The sequence below is a fragment of the Danio rerio genome, chromosome 13, assembly GCF_049306965.1.
Source record: "Danio rerio strain Tuebingen ecotype United States chromosome 13, GRCz12tu, whole genome shotgun sequence".
Lineage (NCBI taxonomy): Eukaryota > Metazoa > Chordata > Actinopteri > Cypriniformes > Danionidae > Danio > Danio rerio.
In genome coordinates, this window is record NC_133188.1 from 5967501 (window position 1) to 5988829 (window position 21329).

The 21329-nt window shown below is 34.9% G+C and overlaps 2 protein-coding genes and 1 long non-coding RNA gene across 6 annotated transcripts in view; 1 reads left to right on the forward strand and 2 right to left on the reverse strand.

Annotated features, from left to right (window-relative positions):
• Positions 1-442, reverse strand: part of spred2b (sprouty related EVH1 domain containing 2b) — a 66561-nt gene extending 66119 nt beyond the window's left edge. Inside the window, 1 exon segment of the mRNA NM_213234.1 lies at positions 61-442. Coding sequence (NP_998399.1) covers positions 61-86 — 26 coding nt within the window. The 5' untranslated portion in view covers positions 87-442.
• The window catches only part of LOC141377107 (uncharacterized), a 477282-nt gene that overhangs the window by 252019 nt on the left and 203934 nt on the right, over positions 1-21329 (forward strand). The gene's annotated exons all lie outside the window — the stretch shown is intronic.
• The window catches only part of actr2b (actin related protein 2b), a 31862-nt gene continuing 20525 nt past the window's right edge, over positions 9993-21329 (reverse strand). Inside the window, exons 10-11 of one of the 4 annotated variants that reach the window (XR_002459806.2) lie at positions 17207-17430; positions 9993-10051 (exon numbers count right to left, since the gene is read on the reverse strand). Coding sequence is in view for 3 of the 4 variants with exons in the window: in NM_001017542.2 (NP_001017542.1) it covers positions 17260-17430 (171 nt within the window). In the remaining variant the exon portion in view is untranslated. Of the gene's footprint in view, positions 10052-15975; positions 17431-21329 lie in introns of those variants that run through there. The other 3 variants (NM_001017542.2, XM_005169510.5, XM_021480582.3) reach the window with 3 other exon arrangements.

Below are 21329 nucleotides of genomic sequence, written 5' to 3' on the forward strand. Positions count from 1 at the left end.
AACAAACACACAAAGACACACATTTAAAAAAAAACAAGGCATTTCTGTCCAGGTACTTACTCGTTTGGGTGTGTTTCTTCAATCATTTTTCTCGTTTCACCTACACATAAATCCCACAGCGGGTCCGCTCGGTCTGTTCGTCATCTTCACGCCTCACTCCAGACTCTTTTCCCCCAAAATAATCCATCACATTCGGCTGTGTGTTTGTCTTCTTGTCGCTCCCTCTCCTCTCCTCGTCTCCGTCTTGATGGCTTTTTCGCTTCTTTTCTTTTTTTTCCACTCCTTTTTTCCTAACCAGTTGCTGATGGAGGAGTATCTCGGAATAAAGAGCCTTAATTCGGATCGTTTCCCCCGGTTTGAGTGCTTGTGTGTATTTCCGAGAACGCTGCAGCTGGAAGGAGTGTTGCTGTAGCTGAGGTGGCCCCGACGAGCCCCATCTCTGATTACTCCATGTTGGATTATTGTGCAGCAACAGCGCGAGCAGAGCAGCAGCGGGAGGAGGAGGAGGAGGATGAAGAGAGGGCGGAAGCGATGACGTCACACTGCAGGCCAAATGCCTTTAAAATCAGTGGGAACTTAAATTTTTTATACACAAAAATACGTTTCTAAAAACAATACCTATTTTTAATACTTTCCTTGTTGAAATTTCGTACAATATTGAATCTCTTAAGCTTATTAAAAATAAGAAGAATAATAAGTTTCTTAAAGCTTATGACAAACTTTTTTCTTAATGATTGAGGCTGTGTATTTTTTTTCTCTCTGTCTTCTTTTTTTGTTATTGTATTTTTCCTTAATGCATTGATGTAATTATTCTTGTATTCAATAAAATAAATAAATAAAAATCAGTGGGAACTTACTGTTATTCATTTATTTTGAGAGTGTAATTATGCTGTACAGTTTTGCAAACATACTGGATTATTTATTAATGATAATATACAACAAGACGTTTCTGTTACTTTTAAAGAAATTATTTTTGGTTATTATGAATCTGCCCCTACTAAGAGAAATGCTTGTTTTGTTATAAATTTAATTTATTTTCTTTGTAAATTCCATATCCACAAATGCAAATGTACTAATACTAAACCATATTTTCCTGTTTGTTTGTTTTTTGCAAGAATTTAGTCATTATATACAATTAATTTCATTATCTAAAAATAAGAAAGCAAACAGAACTATTTCATTTTGTAATGACTTTAATTTATGTACTGTTCTTGATTCTTAAATGTCTTACCCTCAAGTTTATATCATGTTCTTTATTCTTTTTTTTCTTCTGTCTTTCTCTCTCATATCTCTTTTTTATTGACAATGTAATTTATATTCTGTATTGTAAACAAATATTGCTACAAACCTGTCAACAGTTTTTTTGCAAAAAATAAAAAATAAATAAATAAATAAATCAGTGGGAACTTTGTCAATCTTTTTGCCAAATGCACCCATGTTCAAGTGTTTTGGTCCGACTTGTGTTCGTTTGTTTTACTTCAAAATGCAAGTTTAACATTGCTTCTTATTTGTGTGATAGAACTTGTTACTTTTCTCAGGATAAACTTAACAGTATAGGCAATTTATTAATTTAATGGGTAAATATAATATTCAGAAAGGTAAAATGTCTTCATCACTGCCTAATTAGCAGGTTTTTAAAAGGTTTGATTAGCACATTACAAAATAATGACAGTAAAATAAGTGTAAAAACTGTGAAAGGACATTTGCCTCTGTACCTTGTTTTTTATTGTATTGTTTGTATTATTTATATTTATTATTTAAATTCCTTGTTTATTTAAAGAACAATTATTTAGCACATTTTAAATCCAAGTACCACCATATTGACTGGTATTGAAATACATGGTAGGCCTAAATAAGCGGCTACAGCTCTGCACAGTTCACAAATGTGGCAGATAAAATCTTATTATTACGAAAATGTATTATTGTCAGCCACTTTAAACATAATAAACAGCTTGAACAATATCACACTTACAGGTACAAAATAAAGATAAATAAAACATCAACGTTTAAATTAAAATGTGATTTTAAAATTTGATTAAAAATGGCACTGTTCTTAAAAAGTTACAAGAAAACTGTTGTACTTAAATGTAAAGTATTATGATGAATAATAATATTGGCCATCCCAGGTGGGCCAGCCCAGCCTTGCCTTGCCTTGCCTTTTTTTGGTTAAGACGTTAAACCGAGTTCCTGACTCTCTGTGGCCATTAAAAATCCCAGCATCCTGGACAAAATTAGCCAAACTGGCCACTGTCCATCATGGCCTCCTAATCTTCCCATATCATAAACAGCATGTGATTGAAGAACTATTTTTCCATATTAAAAGGTTTTTGTCTTAACCAACACCTGAAATGTATGTTTTAGAAACGGCTTCGATTTCTTGCAGCTGAACAACAGAAAACGGACACTGATCACCTCAGGTACCAAAAACATTCAAACCGTTTGAAATTGAACTTTAGAACTGTGACTCAGTGCAGGCCAACACATATCAGAGATTCAGCATCTACATTTAATAATGTTTTCAAGAGTTCACACTTAGCTGATGATTGATAGTAAAGCTAGTTTGGCGTGCTGTCCCGGGAGAGAGCCCTGAGCTTATAAGATCCTCGAGCCCTGGGCTCCCTCCCGTTGCAAGGCGAGAGGGGAGTTTGAGCTCAGGTAGATGTATTTTGTTTAATTGTATTTTGATTAATTGTTTAGAGCAGTGGCGCAACAAGGGGGTATGCAGTATATGCGGCGCATAGGGGCGCCACACATGGGGGGCGCCGTTGTGCCAAAACTATTTTTAAAATGATCCTTATTAAAAGTTTCAAATAATAAAAATAAATAAATATGTTTTGTTAAAAAACATTATTTTGCATTTTAAACGAATATAATATTGTTATTGTTTAATTCAAAATCATTTAACACAATAACATGCAGTCCCACAGCCTAAAGTGTTCATGTAGATGTAACTGTTTAGATTTGCTTTTATTTTTATCAAAATAAACTGTCAAATCATACATAATGTCAAAAGTTATAAGATTAATCTGAAAATTTGTCTTCAAAAATTTGGTTCTCAAATCTTCATTTATTATTAATTAATATAAAATAAGAGGGATCACACGAAATTTGAACCTGCATACCCCTCAGTAAATGTGTAGTTGCGCCCCTGGTTTAGAGTGCTTGTTTTTGAACTGTGGGAGGAAACCGGAGGACCCGGGGAAAACCCACGCGACCACGGGGAGAATGAGCAAACTCCGCACAGAAATGCCGTCTGGTTTGGAAAGGAATTAAACCAGGGGCATTCTTGCTGTGAGGCAACAGCGCTAATCGCTGACCACCGTGACGCCCGTTTGAAAGGAGGGAAAGTAGGGTTGGGTGTGGGGGGCAGGGGGTTTCTTCGAGACGAAGATATTGAGATGAGAAAAGTCTGGTTATTTATAGTGAGTTAAGGATCGTCTGATAGGATAATCAGTCATTAGCTAAAGTTGGAACAGCTGCGAACAATCATAAGCACCTGATCCTCTCGAAATTTGTTTATGAATAAACTTCACAAAGAGGTTTAATTTGTATTCATTAGATTATAAACCTGACCATTTCGTTGGAGTGCAGTGCGTGCACTATTCTGTGCTCCTGAATAGCTGTATTTAAATTTTTGCTAAGTTGTGTCTGGTGCCAAATTGCTTATCACTGCAAACCTCGTCACATAGCGTGTTGTTAGGACATATGGTTATATTGTACCCTGCTCACCTAATGTTTACATCATATTTATATTATTTGCTGAGTAATAACCACCGCATATGGAACTCTGAATCTGTATCTCATTTCGGAGTCTGCTACTGTCCACTGAAGGTCACATTTTGGTCGCGGACACATACTTTGAGAGCCTTCCTGACTGAATGAATGAAATGCGCAGTTTTCCACCAAGGCAACCCGGGGTGCTGGAATATAATTGGCTGAAGTGGCATTAGGCGGATTAAAGAGACCAAAACAAAGACAGCGTTCTGGCACGTAATGCACCTTATCAGGGCTTTACATTAACACCCGCCAACCCGCCAAATGCGGGTAGATTTCAGCTTTGGCGGGTTAGACAGACAATCCCACTCGCCACTTTGGCTGGTTGAAAATAATTTTTAAATTATAGTTTTCCTAAAAGCAGGGTTCGGCAATATAAGGATGGCCCAATATGTGTGCAAATGTGATCTTAGAATCGAGAAGTAAAATAATTGTGATCACGCGAGCAGAAGAAAGCAAGTGAATACCGAATGAGAGGATGATCATCAGTCGCACTAACAGCTGATGTGATATGCGCGACTGCTTAAAACGCATGCGCGCTCCCGAATCGTGAAGCAACCGTGTCTAAATGTAAAAAATGTAAATGTAAACTGTGGGAGGAAACCAGAGGACCCAGGGAAAACCCACGCGACCACGGGGAGAACGAGCAAACTCTGCACAGAAATGCTGTCTGGTTTAGAAAGGAATTAAACCAGGGGCATTCTTGTTGTGAGGCAACAGCGCTAATCGCTGACCACCGTGACGCCCGTTTGAAAGGAGGGAAAGTAGGGTTGGGCGTGGGGGGCGGGGGGTTTCTTCGAGACGAAGATATTGAGATGAGAAAAGTCTGGTTATTTATAGTGAGTTAAGGATCGTCTGATAGGATAATCAGTCATTAGCTAAAGTTGGAACAGCTGCGAACAATCATAAGCACCTGATCCTCTCGAAATTTGTTTATGAATAAACTTCACAAAGAGGTTTAATTTGTATTCATTAGATTATAAACCTGACCATTTCGTTGGAGTGCAGTGCGTGCACTATTCTGTGCTCCTGAATAGCTGTATTTAAATTTTTGCTAAGTTGTGTCTGGTGCCAAATTGCTTATCACTGCAAACCTCGTCACATAGCGTGTTGTTAGGACATGTGGTTATATTGTACCCTGCTCACCTAATGTTTACATCATATTTATATTATTTGCTAAGTAATAACCACCGCATATGGAACTCTGAATCTGCGTCTCATTTCGGAGTCTGCTACTGTCCACTGAAGGTCACATTTTGGTCGCGGACACATACTTTGAGGGCCTTCCTGACTGAATGAATGAAATGCGCAGTTTTCCACCAAGGCAACCCGGGGTGCTGGAATATAATTGGCTGAAGTGGCATTAGGCGGATTAAAGAGACCAAAACAAAGACAGCGTTCTGGCACGTAATGCACCTTATCAGGGCTTTACATAAACACCCGCCAACCCGCCAAATGCGGGTAGATTTCAGCTTTGGCGGGTTAGACAGACAATCCCACTAGCCACTTTGGCTGGTTGAAAATAATTTTAAATGATAGTTTTCTTAAAAGCAGGGTTCGGCAATATAAGGATGGCCCAATATGCGTGCAAATGTGATCTTAGAATCGAATAATTGTGATCACGCGAGCAGAAGAAAGTAAGTGAATACCGAATGAGAGGATGATCATCACTCATAACAGCTGATGTGATACGCGCGACTGCTTAAAACGCGTGCGCGCTCCCGAATCGTGAAGCAACCCTGTCTGGAACCGGTTCTGGAAACGCAACTGTCATCGGTTCTCTTTTAAATAAACTAGACAAAAAGTGATGAACATGCACTCGCAGTCCTGCTGCTTTTAAGAGCTCAAAATGTGTCTTTTTGTAAGCAGCACCGGTTGCTTTCACGTTGAACAGATTATTAAATGGTCTAAAGTTAACCGTGTGCATGTGATCATCCTTTCATTATCACACACGGTATGTTTCACCTGCTTTCATTTGCTTACAGTTATATTTGATTTATTTTTGTTAAAATGGTTTAATATTTTTTTTACAACATTGCTTTTAATAGGAGATTAACTCTCCATTTTTGTGCAGTTAACTGCTGATCCGAGAGATCTTTAGCCACGACAGATTACTGTGCATATTTTTCTTTTCTTTCTTTTTTTAAGAGATGTTTTGTTGAATAAAAAGTATAGTATACAGCTATATTTTGCTTGTTTTAACACATTAAAATTTGTGGCTAAGAAATAATTATTTTTTAGTGTGCTTATAGAGATAAATTTGGTACATCGTTAATTTTGAGCTCTAAAAAAAGTCACGTGAAATAAAAAACTAATTGCAATGTAACACTATGAAACCACAACCCATTTGCTCATGCTCATTGAGCAAACTCATACTCGACACACAAAAAGTGAAAAGAATGAGGACCCAAGTGGACATAACACAAAATTTAAATCAAGTAACTTTAGCATGTCAACGTCAAATTTATGCATATAAAATATATTTTCCCAACAATAAAATTGTGGCTGGTGAAAATGCAGAGTGGCTAGTAACATTGGAAAACTACTAGCCACAGTGGCCGGTGATTAAAAAAGTTAATGTAAAGCCCTGCACCTCATCAAAGCAGAATATCTGACTTCAGCATTGTTTTTCACATAAAAATATCTTCACATATTAAATATCTGCAAACACATTATGATACTTTTATGCTTTAAAAGTTTAAAAACTTACAACACCTTAAAAAACTATTGAAGATATTTTGAAGAAAGCTGAAAACCATTGACTCCTATATAGTAGGAAAAACACAATGGAAGTCAATGGTTACAAGTTTCCAACATTTTTCGAATCATCTTCTTTTGTGTTCATTATAAGAAAGGAAGTCAGAAGGTTTGGATAAAAGTGAAGAATGAGTAAACAATGACAAAATTTCAGTTTTGGTTGAACTATCCCTTTAAAAGTACTACTTCAGAGCGCCACTTCCTCCTCCTCCTCCTCCAAAAACACTGTTATCAGGGTCAAAGGTGGAAAGCACAGACTCCTTATCTGAGCAACTTCTGACTCGGAGGGAAAGCCGAGGATTAGGCGTAGCTTTGATCAACAGACGAGCGCGGTATTTTCAAGAACTGGTGACAGTTTAAATTCCTCATTGATCACTTTTAAATCAGGACTCCTTCAGAAGCCCTCTTCATTACAATAGAGTACAACACAAGGCCTGCTGGTCAAAGAGCTGCTGGTTCATTTGCAGATCTTATCAAAGCATCTCAAATGCCATGAAGCAATCAGGAAGGTGCTTTTTTCAGGCTATATATTCTCCAACGCCTGACAATAGTTAACTGTGATGGTTATCCGCATCAACAATTACTCTGATTTCAGACATATTGGTGTTGATAAGAACTGTATTGATGCTACTTCACTGCCCCGTGATCACGGGACATCTCACCGAAAGAGCAAATGCTTGGTCATCGGGGAAAAAAAAGTGGGAAAACATTTACAGAAATTGTCCTTTTTAAAGAAGAAGAGAGTCAAGTTGAGTGTGAAACTGGTTGAAAATAGTATTACTTTTAATATTGATAACAATAATAATAATAATGGGGTATACGCCGAAGTATGCTAATAGGACTTTAAATTTGCCATTAACCTGGGTTAAGCGCTTCCGGCGAATTGAATGGCAATGCAAAATCCCGGTGCGTTTAAGGTCTGTTTTCTTTAAATATCAGCGATCTCCACTAGCTGAGTGATATCCGATTTAAAGTGGGTCTCAGATTGTACAAGAAGCACTGCATTAAATTACATTTCCCACCGCCATATCTTTATAATATGAGCATTTATTTTACCCCAGTATATTCAATGGAGCTTCTGCGTTAGCCTGCCGATTCTGACGGGCGCGTGCGAGTAAACGGCTTTTTGACTCGTTTTACGCTTGAGCAACTAAATAAATGCTAAAGTTTATTTTACTGAATGTATTTTAATGACATTACAACATCGATGCTGTATAAGGAACCATATAAAATGGAAAAAAGTTCACAATAACAGGTCACCGGAAGTGTATCAGCATGGGAACAGCACTAGCTCGGCATATACCCTAATATTATAATTATACTGATAATGATAATAACAATATTGATAATAATAATAATAATATTACTGATAATAATAATAATAACAATAAAAATAATGATAATAATAATATACTGATTATAATAATAACAACACTATTATTAATGATAATAATAATTATAATAATAATAATACAAATGATGATAATAAAAATAATACTGATAATAATAATAACACTAATAGTAATAATAATAATAATAATAATCATAATACTGATAATAATAATAATAATAATAATGATAATAATGATAATACTGATAATAATAATAATACTGATAATAATAATAATACTGATAATACTGATAATAATAATAATAATAATACTGATAATAATAATAATAATAATAATAATAATAATAATAATAATAATAATAATAATAATAATAATATATCACTGGTGGGACGCTAAGGCACTCGGCCCAAATTATATTGTTAGCTAAATTCTATTGGGATTTATTAAAAAAAAATATTTAGCAAGTAATGAGCCAAAATTAGTTTTATTTATTTATTTATTCGAGTATTTCCTATTACATGTTTTTTCTGAACAAAGTCTTATTTCTTAAATAAATGCGTTTCTGGAGTGAATAAAACAATATATAATAAATACTCAATACAAATTTAAAATAATTAAAACCTGCTAATTATTTGAGTCTTTTGTGTCCCCAGAATGTTTTATAAGTTTCTATTTTATACCTCAGGTAGTGCATCAGGTAGTTTTTTTTTTACTGCGCCTTTAAGACTAGTCCTTCATGCCCACTGTTTCCAAGTGCCTGTCAGCGTGCCTTAAACTCCTCCCTCGGCTGCCTCATACAACAGACAGACATAAAGGAAGAAGATCTCACGTAGCGTTAGTGAGAAATACTACAGTAAGAACTTTACAAATGAGTATTTGATGCATTGGTTGTGGAATTGCAACGATGAGTCAGACAGGATGTCGTTACAAAGGTTTGTCCCACTTTATATTAAGTGGCCTTAACTAATATGTACTTACACAGGAATTAATAGTTTGTTACAATGTACTTATTGTGTAAATACATGTATTTCTTGAGTATTTATGCTTGATTAAATACCGGTATGTAAATACATCTGTAACTAACTTTTGTAATTACATTTGTAAATACACTGCTGACCATCCCCTACACCTTAACCCACCCTTAAACCTACCCATACCACCAAACCTGTCCATAACCCAACCTCTATCCCAACTCAAAAGCACCACAAGTGTTCTCAAATACATCATAAACACAGTAAGTACATAGTAGTTAAGGACACTTAACATAAAGTGGGACCCAAAGTTACTACGGAGACATGTTAAAATGCAGCTCACAATCAATTCAGTGGGCATTGGGACGCACTCAAATTGCAGCCGGTCTCAAAACCGCTACAATTGTTCCACCGTTTTTTTGTTCTTAAATTGGAAAAAAAGGACTGGGTGTGTTTATATCACCCCAATATGATGATCTACACTATACATGCACACATCTCTCCAAACAGTAGATTTAACACTATAGGTGCCCTTTAAATGTCACTTTAAGCTGAATACTAGTATCTTGTAAAATAAATAGAACAATATGTACTGTCATCTTGGCAATATCAAAATATATTAGTTATTAATATTATTCATATGCTTAAAAAATGTGTTGAAAAAAATCTTTGTTAAACTGAACTTTACTGTAAAAAAAAACACTGCATTCCACACAATCGATTTGTGTTGGGATGACAAGAAGGAATTAAGTTAACTTTAAGTGGATTGAACAGAAATTTCAATCTGAATTCAATTAAATTTTCCCCCAAAAACCTCAAGAATTGTGCTGATTCAGCTCATTTTAAATAAGCAGTTTAAGCAAACAGCAAATGTCATTTTTGAGTGCTTGAAAACATTTGACAAAGAATACATTTCATAGATAAAGAAAGGCTTTCTCTAGGAGGCGGAACACTCTTAATTAAGAGTGTAATTAAGTAATTATTATTTTGTTGTTATTACATACAGTTCAAATGACCACAAACAATCAGTCTCGAACAATAATATCTGCATCTGATTTACTCTCTAATCTCAGTTAATAAAACAGTAAAACCAAATATAACCAAGTAAAACATCATCAAATTAGTCAAATAAAAGCACTGATATTGCAGCAGAATTTATTATTATTTTCTCCATTTTGCTTTCTGCCGGACACAGCACTGCAACACAAACAAAATCAAAAAAGAGTAGAAAAAAATACAACAATAATCAAAACAATAATGAGACATTCAGAGAATTAAAACACATCTCTTTCCTCTTAAACGGACAGTTTGTTTACTCGAGTTTCTTTCTTCTGTTGAAAACAAAAGAAGGTATTTTGAAAAATGTTACAATCCATCAACTTCCATAGTTTGCTTTTCCTTCAATGGAAGTCAATGGTTACCGGTTTTCAGCACTCTTCAAACCATCTTCTTTTGTATTTAACAAAATAAGTAACACATACATCTTGGAATTACTTGAGGTTGAGTAAATAATGTAAATATTCATTTTTTGGGTCAATTATCTCTTTAATATATACATTTTTAATATTCACTCACCGGTCACTTTATTAGGTACACATTATTAGTAGCAGGTTGGACTCCCTTATGCTTTCAGAACTGCCTTAATCCTTCGTGGCATAGACTTAACAAGGTGCTGGAGATATTCCTCAGAGATTTTGGTCCATATTGACATGATAGCATCACCCAGTTGCTGCAGATTTGTCGGCTGCACATCCATGATGCGAATCTCCCGTTCCATCACATCCCAAAGGTGCTCTATTGGATTGAGATCTGGTGACTGTGGAGGCCATTTGAGTACAGTGAACTCACTGTCATGCTCAAGAAACCAGTCTAAGATGATTCAGCGTGTTATCTTGCTGGATCCACTGGGAACACTGTGGCATCAGCAAGGCATTTGCGCCCACAGAACTGCCACTCAGTTTTTTTTCTTTTGACCATTTTCTGTAGACCCTAGAGATGGTTGTGTGTGAAAATCCCAGTAGATCAGCAGTTTCTGAAATACTCAGACCAGCCCATCTGGCACCAACAACAACCATGCCAAGTCACTTAAACCACCTTTCCCCCCCTTTTTGTTGCTTGGTTTGAACTGCAGCAGATCGTCTTGACCATGTCTACATGCACTCAGTTGCTGCCATGTGATTGGTCGATTGGAAATTTGCGTGAACTAGGGTTGGGCATCTAAGCTATAATGCCGATCCGATACGTATCTCGATACAAAGAATACGATCCGATATATTAGCGATACATTTGTGACATATTGCGATGCAACACGATACGATTCACACCCATATCACGATACGATGCGATATTTCAGCGCTAACTAATTAGATCAAGTTTATGAGATTATGTGAAAGAGGATGCTGTGCCATTGAATGAGTTTGATTATTTATAAACCAAGCAAAACCAAGACTTTTTTTACAAACTGGCTTTTCTCTCAGAGCCAGAGTGTCAGTTTACAGTAGAGGGCCATTTTAGATAATATAGCACATATTATTTAAGTATTTTCAAGATAAACAGAATGTATAAGTGCAATATATATTATAAATGTATATATTTGCACTCTTTCAACATAAATAAATTTAGCATTGCACAACAAGAATTGTGATTTAACTTTTCAACTATGAAAACAAGTTTTACAAAGATATATTTTGCCACTGAATATTCAAAACTTAAGGTGGTGAACTAGCAGTGTTATGCTGCTTTGAAACATCACTATCACTGTAAACAACAGGCTAATAAAAATATAACAAACCAGCAATCTTCTTGCTGTGAGGTGGTCAAACTACCCACTGTGCCACCGTGACACCCAATTATTTTTATCATTATTATTATTAATATTATTATAATTAAATAAAAATTAACAGGAGGAGGTGTTTAAAACTTTCGTTCTCCGTGACACTAGGCTGAATATCTTTGCAGATGAACAATGCAATAGCATTCGTTATTGGCGTAGAGCGAGCAGAACTGTTGCGCATGGAAAAAAAAAAACTTGCAATGCTTTTCTCACCACTTTTGGAGCTGGTTGAAGCAGTGCGAAAGCCGGGGATGCAGAAACACTGGAAGATGCTTTCACAACAACACCGTGGCGCCGCTTCAAGTGAGATATCAGATTAGTCGTACTGCCCGCGTATTTTACAGATGCGCGGCACATTTTGCAGATTGCATCTGTCCTGTCATGTCGTCCATCCTTAAATCCATAATGTTGCCATACTTTAGATTTAAAACTCAGTGGGGAATAAAATGTTTGTTTTGCTTCTCGCGCTTTCTGAGGGCGCTCCACTAGCTTCATCCGCACACCTGATACATTGAGTTGTAGTGTGTGCACATCCGCAAATCCGTTGCTAAGGCTTACTTTATGTAGGTCGATTAAATTATGCGCCAAAAACAGGTTAACAACACTTGTTAATAAATAAAAAATACATTCTATATTAAAAATATAAGCTGTATCTCGGAAAAACCGATGCATCTCGCAAAAACCGATGCATCTCGATTTGCTTCCAAAATTTCATTCATCCTCTGCTGCTCAACCGATGCACTCGCATCGTGCACGCGCATGACCGCGTATCGATACATATCGGTTAATCTTCCCATCCCTAGCGTGAACATTAAAAATAGACAGGTGTACCTAATAAAGTGGCCGCTGAGTGGATTAAAGCAACACAAACTTAACCGTGGTATATTATAATGTGCTAAAACTATTTTAAATTCAGCCTGACAGCAGAACGCTGGCTTCACTGATAAATACATTAATACAAATGCCAAAGACTCTCAGTCCAATCTCTCAAATCCCTTAAAAAAGAATAAAAAACACAGCAATAATGCTAGTCGCTCTTGTTATTGTGGACAAGCACATGACATGCTAACAGGGAAACAACAGACAGACAAATGCTACAGGGCTAAAGCTCTGGAATCAACAGAACCAGACTATGTTTTTGGTTGCTCAGTTTCTGTTGTCGTAACACTGGCAGAGATCTGTGAAAACTTGTTTCAGCCACAGAATCAAAAAATTAATTAATTTTTAAGTCACAATTTCAAAGACTTCCAACTTAAAGTCAGAATATTTTTTATTTGCATCTTTTCCCTCATCATTCCTAGTCTTTAGCTCTTCATTTTGAGTATATCTCACCTGTGAACAATTTTTATCAGTTTTTTGTGTTTTATCTCTCAATTTTCAGTATAAATGTCATTATTCTGCAGTCTATTTTTTCTCATAAATCTAATCTTTATCTCTCAATTCTGAGTTTATTTCTCATTACTCTAATTTTTCCTCATTATTTTGAGTTTTTTTCTCTTAATTTTGAGTTTATATCCAATTTTTCTGCATTTTATCTTGTTATTCGAACTCTTTTTCTCTCAATTTTGAGATTATATCTAATTTATCAGTATTTCATGTTTTAATCTTATTTCATCATTTTTATTTTTTCTCATTATTCTGAGTTTTTATGCCAAAATTGAGTTTATATGTAATTTTCCAACATTTTTATCAGTATTTTGTGATTTATCTCTTAATTTTTTATCTTATATTTCATTATTATTCATTATTTTCTTATTCTTCCTAGTTGTCATGTCTCAATTTTGACTTTATATAAAAATGTTCAACATTTTTATTAGTATTTTGTTTTATCTCTGAATTTTCAGTTTATATTTCATTATTCTGCATTTTTCTCAGTATTCTGACTGTTTATAACTTAATTTCGACTTATCCAAAATTTTTTATAAAATGTTATCAGTATTTTGTTTTGATCTTTCAAATTTGAGTTTATCTCATTTTATTTTGTTTAAATCTGATTATTTAGCATTTTTCTCATTATTCTGAGTCTTTATCTCACAATTTTAAGATTTATATCTAATTTAAAAAAAATTTATCAGTATTTCATGTTTTATCTTTAAATTCTCAATTTATATTTCATTATTCTGAGTCTTTATCCCTCAATTTTGTGTTCATATCTTATTTTACATTTTTTCTCACTGTTATAAGTTTTTATCTCCCAAATTGGAGTTTATATAAATCTTTTCAACATTTAGGATCAGTATTGCATATTTTATCTCTCAATGTTGTGTCCATATCTCATTATTTTAAACATTTTCTCATTGTTATAAGTTTTTATATCTCAATTATTTTCAGTTTACTTATACTGCATTTTGTCTCATTATTCTAAGACTTTTATCTGTCAATTTTAAGTTTATATCTCAATATTCTACATTTTGTCTCAGTATTCTGTTTACCTATCAATTTTCAGCTTATATCCCACAATTCTCTTTTCTTTTAAGCATTCCAAGTTTTATATAAGAATTATTATATAACAATTCTAAAAAACTGAAGAAAAAAAACTATTGCAACTAACTTATTAACTTTTTTTTTTAATCCCATGGCAGAAATAAGCTTCCATAAACCATTCAGCTTTAATTCCCGCCGTTACATTACACACTGACAATGATGCATTTGTCACCGGAATTACATACAGTACAACATAAGCCGTCATGACTTGCAGCTTAAATTTAGCCTTCAAGGTAATATAGAAGTGATGATAGTGTCTGTCAGAACCAACTGTGAGCTTGGCTGTTACATATTTCCACTGTTCATCACTGACTGGGTCATTCCTGTCATGCACTACTGTAATACTGGATAAAATATTGCTTGGTACAAAGTGTATATATACAGTTAAAGTTTAAGCCATAATCATGAGCCCTCCTGTGAATTTTTGTTTTCGTTTTCAAATATTTCCCAAATGATGCTTAACAGAGCAAGTTCGTTATTATTGTTCATTTATTTATTTGCTGGAAATTAGAACTGAATTTAGAAATAGTTTTTAAACAAATCTTTGTGCTTAACAAACTAAATCAAATATGTAGGCTAATAGAGGTCTTCGGTGGAGTGCATACAACAGCGTTTCTTTATCCAGGAAAGTAAAGGAGTAAAGCAGAGTAAACAGTAAGAGGTTGAATGGAGGAGGCTCGTTCTTTATCCTCACGCTGCAGATGCTGTTTAACTGTTTTCTTGCTAGTGACGCGTTCAGTTTTTCCACTTACGAACTCCGCCATGTAAATAGCAGATGCGCCATGGCGCAACGCAACTGACTCTTAAAGGAAATGGGAGACGAGACTCTGATTGGTTTAATGCACGTTATGCTCAAAACACACCCAGAACTCATTAAGAGAATAAGCACAACCCTGTTAGACCATGCGCTGGGGCGCAGACTGTATTTTTCCATTCTTAAAATACCAAAAGTGGATTTGGATTAATGCTTTTGCACAATGTGCTTAACCGTACGTTCACACCGAAAGCGGCGAGAGCGTCAAAGTAGCCAGAAGTCATTCATTTTCAATGAGAGCCGGCGGCGAGGAGCAGCGCGGCGCGTCTTCGCCGGCGTGAGCGTCGAGGAGAGTTGAAATGAAGTCAACTTTATGGTAATGAGCTATGACGAGGTTCAGCGGCAACCAATCAGAATGAAGACGTCCATCGCTTGATAGCAGTTCAGAGAACACAGACCTGTGAACTTTGGTTCCGACCACAGTTGTTCCCAAGGGTTTGATTATTGCGGTCGCCGGATTTCCAATTATTTACAATTTTTTCCTACAGGAACATACATTAAATAAGTTACTGGCGAGTTACTGATGTTCATAAATGTTATATAAATTTATCTTAAAAAAGCGGGAATCTCACGCGATGTGACAGTACAAAACAGTACTGCTGCTTCAGGATATTTCAGACATATGGACACGTATTGGATAAATAGAGCAAAGCCACACCATACGCAACTTGATCTTCCATTGTTGTATGAATTTGATAAGATGTGCGCAACATTTCCACGCTAGAAACATGTTTTATGCAGGAATGTAACTGATATGCTGCAACGGCTCCTTTAAATATGAGATCAATGTAGCGAGTTTTGACGCTATTGCCGCCGGAGCTGAAGGCAGAGAGCGTTGTCGCCAGGGCGGCCAGAGCAACCTTGGACGCTCTCGCCGCTTTCGGTGTGAACGTACGGTAAGACTTTCCGCCTAGATTGTTAAAATAAAGCTTTTAAAGTTTTGAGTTTAACAGCTGGATTTTAAAAGCCATTTCTTTTTCTTTTTTCGAACTTTGTAAAGATTCACTTATGATGGAAACCCAGCTACTGACCACTGGAGAAAATTCAGCAATGATTTTCAAAACAGCATTCAATAAGAAAACAGTTTTTTCAAATTAAAATAATTATTCACAATTATACAGTTTTTATGATATTTTAGATCAAATAAATGCAGTTTTCGTGAGCAGAATCAGCATCTTTAAAAACAAAAAAAGAAAAATATACTTAAAAAAGAATACCAATTTAATTCATTCATTTTCTTGTCGGCTTAGTCCCTTTATTAATCCCGGGTCGCCACAGCGGAATGAACCGCCAACTTATCTAGCAAGTTTTATGCAGCGGATGCAATTCCAGCCGCAATCCATCTCTGGGAAACATCCACACACACATTCACACACACACTCATACACTACGAACAATTTAGCCTACCCAATTCACCTGTACAGCATGTCTTTGGACTGCGGGGGAAACCGGAGCACCCGGAGGAAACCCACACGAAGGCAGGGAGAACATGCAAACTCCACACAGAAACGCCAACTAAGCCGAGGCTAAAACCAGTGACCCAGCGACCTTCTTGCTGTGAGGCGACAGCACTACCTACTGCGCCACTGCTTTGCCTATACCAATTTCAAAGGAGGGCTAATCATTATGGTTTCATATACATTTATTTTGTCAATATATTTAAAGGCAAAATAATTAGTCCGCCTGTGAAATTGGTATTCTTTTTCAAATATTTGCCAACAGATACAATTTTTTTTTCACAGTATTCTCTCTATATATTTTTTTATGACTTATAAGTCTTATATTGCTCAGTTTAACAGGAATTTACATTCTTTTAACAACAATTTTAAGGTCAATAGTTATTAGCCAGTGAAGCCTTTAAATTGCACTTTAAGCTGAACGCTAGCATCTTGCAAACAAACCTGTAAAATATAAAGTACCTTCATCATGTCAAAACACAAAAGAAATGAGTTATTAGGAATACATTATTACAACTTTTATATTTAAAAGTGTGTTAAAAGAACAACACTAGTGAAATATTTGAGCATTTTAAAGGAGGGCAAATTATTTCGACTTCAACTGTATATATATCAAAATTGCACAGTATTTGTTTTTAAAGATGACTAAAAATGATAAGAATGACCCACAAATGTAATCAGTAAACAGATGCTTTAGCAACACATAAAAACACACACAACCCCTGCCCAGTTCCTTTCATAACCGAACCCCATAAAATCCACACCTGATGACAGGATTGACAGGCTGAACAAAAGCGACTGGTGATGAGCTGGTGTTCTATCTGACGGTGACTCCCAGCTTCTCCAGAACCCGCACACCCTTCTCCTGATACTCTTCCCGGGTGAGCCAGAAGTTGTCCTTGTCCTTCATGATGTCGGCCAGAACTGCTCCGCCCAGAAACACCATGTGCTTGCGGCGGGGAGGGTCTTCGATGCGGATCTTGAATTTCTATGGGAATATTAAATAGATGTTGTCAGGGGAGTGGAAGAGCACTGACACTGACCCACACACTACAAAATGCTTAAATTAAATGCTTACAATTGCCAGCTGTAAATAAAAAAAACTAATTAAGTAATTAAATAAACAAACAAACAAACAAATTATCACATTTTATTATTTTTCAAATATTTCTTCTTTTTCAAACGTGTATTTTTTATTTAATAATAAATCCTGTTAAGGTCAATATTATAAGCCTCTTTATTTATTTTTTTGATTGGCTACAGAACTTGCCTTTAAATGATACTTTTAAGCTGAATACTAGTATCTTGCAAAATATCTTGTAAAAATGTATTCTCATCAAGGCAAAATTAATCATGATGATTATAATTAGAAATGTGTTGAAAAAAAATCTCATAATAATTTTCAACATAATTTGGGAAATATTTGAAAAACGATTCAAACTTCATAGGATGGCTATGACTATTGTACATATCTCAGTTTGGACAGTAAATAAAATAAAATAATAAATAAAATAAAATAATTAAATTAAAATAAAAATAATTATAAAATAAATAAGCAAATATATAAAATAAAATAATAAAAAGTAAAATAAAATAAAATAACATAAAATAAATAAAATACAAAATATATAAAATAAATAAATAAATAAAATAAAAAATGAGTAAATAATAAAATAAAAAAACTAAATGAAAATTAGAATAAAAAATCAAATTTAATTAAAAATTCAATAAAAAATTTTAATTAAAAAATAAAATAATATAAAATAAAAATAAGTAAATAGATAAAATAAAATAAATAGCAAAAGGTAAACTATTATAGACTAACTAAATTGGTAAACCCTGCAACCCTAAAACTAAATGAAAAATAGAACAAAAATAAGTATAAAATAATAAAAAATAAAATAAAAAAATAATAAAATAATAAAAACAAAATAGCGAAAGGTAAACTATGATAGATAAAATAAATTGGAAAAAAACAACATTAAATTAAATTTATTAAAAATATATATTTTTTTAAATAAATTGAAATATATATATATATAAAAAATTATTAAATAATTAAACAAAATAAATAGCAAAAGGTAAACTATAATAGACTTAGACTTAAACTTAATTTGTAAACCCCGCAACTGTGAAATTGTGAATTCAGAACAGCAGGAAATATATTCAGAATTGTTAAATGGCCATACAATATTAATAAAGTAACAATTATGAGAAAAAAAGATTTCACAAATGGGAAATAAAGATTCCTAAAATGCAAAATAAATATAAAATTACACTTTGAGATTATATCTTTCTGTTTTTTCCACAGATGTTTTCATTTTCAAGATACAATAAAATGCCGAAGAGAAAAAAAAAAATTTCAATCTTAAGGCAAAACTACAGTGTTTTGTTTTCCTTAACTAAAACGACCAAAATTAAAGTAACTAAAACAAAAACTAGTAACTGAAAATAGACTTTTAAGATAGTTTTTTTATTCTTTCTTTGACATATTTTTAAAAATTTGCCTCTCAATTGTGACTATATAATTCATAATCTCTACTTTTTTCCCTTAAGATGTTTAGTTAACACCACAAGATGTTCACAAAAAGTTTATATCTCATAATCCTGACTTTTGCTCCCATAACTCAACGTTTCCATCAGATACTGTATAAACTGTTCATCATTTTTAATTTTAAGATATCACAACTCTTGTCTTATAGGTCCAGTGAAGTGCTTTGAAATAATCATTTTTACTCAATGTTTGACATAATCTCAACCAATACACAAAAAGTGGGTGGGACATAGTGTAGCCCCTCCCCTTTTAAAATACAGGCAATGGTGTTTTGTTTTATCACATTTCTGCTAGTGAGAGTGGTTGAGCTCAAGCGTATCAAATGAAAAGAAAATAACAAGGTTCTTGAAGGGGGCGGGGCTTGTCAGATATTAGAGAGCATTTGATTGGTCTGAATATTTGATGAGGAACTGAAGTATGAGGTGACGTGAAAATAAAATCATTGATAGGCTGAAGTGACAAACAGCAAGCATTAGATGTTTATATCAGGTTTATATCTTCTAAACATGTATTTTGGAGTACACCAAGCTTATAGATATCCTAAACACTAACAAACGTACACTACCATCTAAATACCTTTATTTTAATTTCATGGAACCTTTAACGTCACACTTTTACAACAATAAAAAAACAGTTTGCTACACAAACCTCACAATCCTTCCAAAAAAACATCCCAGTAAAAGCTTTCAATGGATCTCTTTAATATGTAGGCTCATAAAAAGCACACTGTCTGGTCGGGAATTGAGCGTCAAACCAAACAGGAGAATAATGAGGTGTGCGGTGGTGTATGGGTGTTCATCCGCTCTCAAACCCAGAACGGACTATAAACAGGTGGCTGAAAGGATCTCATGGATGCCTCTGTGAAAAAAGTTGATTGCTTTTTAATTTTCCTTAAACACAGTTTTAGCGCAAGCAGACAGACACGCCGCTCGACCGTATCAGACATGCCATCTGTAATTGATCATCTATATATAGCGGCCTGACATGCGGCCCACTCTGAGGCTCCCCAAAATGCTTTTCCAGGCCAATGGCCAGGTTTTAAATGAGATGGAGCTCAGCTGGGCAGTCTGTGTGTGTGTGTGTGTGTGTGTGTGTGTGTGTGTGTATAATCGGGGATGTTTTACACTGTTTACCAGCGCATGAGCGGCTCCACCTGCTGGTGTTCAGGAGACATTACAACACATCTGCATGCTTTTTAAAGGGATATTCATTCATTTTCCTTCGGCTTAGTCCAGGGGTCACCAAAATTGTTCCTAGAGGGCCGGTGTCCTGCAAATTTTAGCTCCAACCCTAATCGAGGTCTTACTAGGTAAACTTGAAACATCCAGGCAGGTGTGTTGAGGCAAGTTGGAGCTAAAGTGATCACCGGCCCTCCAGGACCGAGATTGGTGACCCCTGGCTTAGTCCCTTTATTAATCAGGGGTTGCCACAGCAGAATGAATCGTCAACTTATCCAGCATATGTTTTACGCAGTGAATGGCCTTCCAGCTGCAACCCAGTACTAGGAAACACACATACACACTCACATTCACACACATACACTACGGTCAGTTTAGTTTATTCAATTCACCTGTACCGCATGTCTTTTGACTGTGGGGGAAACTGGAGCACCCGAAGGAAACCCACACCAACACAGGGAAAACATGCAAACTCCACATAAAAACACCAACTGATCCATTCGGGACTCAAACCAGTGACCTTTTTGCTGTGAGGCGACAGTGCTAACCACTAAGCCTTTTTGAAAGGGTAGTTTGACCAAAAAAATGAAACTTCTTTCATAATGTCCTACACCTTTATTTGTTTCAAAGCTCTAGGAGTCCCTTTCCTCTGTTGAACAAATCAATTGAACACAAAAGAAGATATTTTGAAGAAAGCTAAAATAGTACATCAAGTATAAATAAAACTATTTAACTTTCAAAGTAGCGTTTTGTTTTGTGCACCATTAAAAAAAGGCAGGTCTAAACACAAATAGATTAGTTTAACCTAATTATTTTTTTGCAAAATCATGTTAATTGAACTTAAAACAATTAAGTTGTCCTAAAAAAATCTCAAGAATTGTGTTTTTCAGCTCATTTTACATCAGTGGTTTGATTTATTTGATCGAACATGATTCAGTTGAGTGTGTGAGTGTGATCACATCATGCGACATTATGTTTTTGATGCTTTGTTTTGTTTTTTTAAATAGCAAGACAAACTAGGAACTCTAATCGGTTCAATTACATTTTGGACATTTTTTTTTCTCGATAATATGCGTCAATGAAACGGCGGAGGAAAAACATTGGCGAATCTGGAGGCAAAACTGGCAAAAGCTGAACCAAATCAATTTATTATTT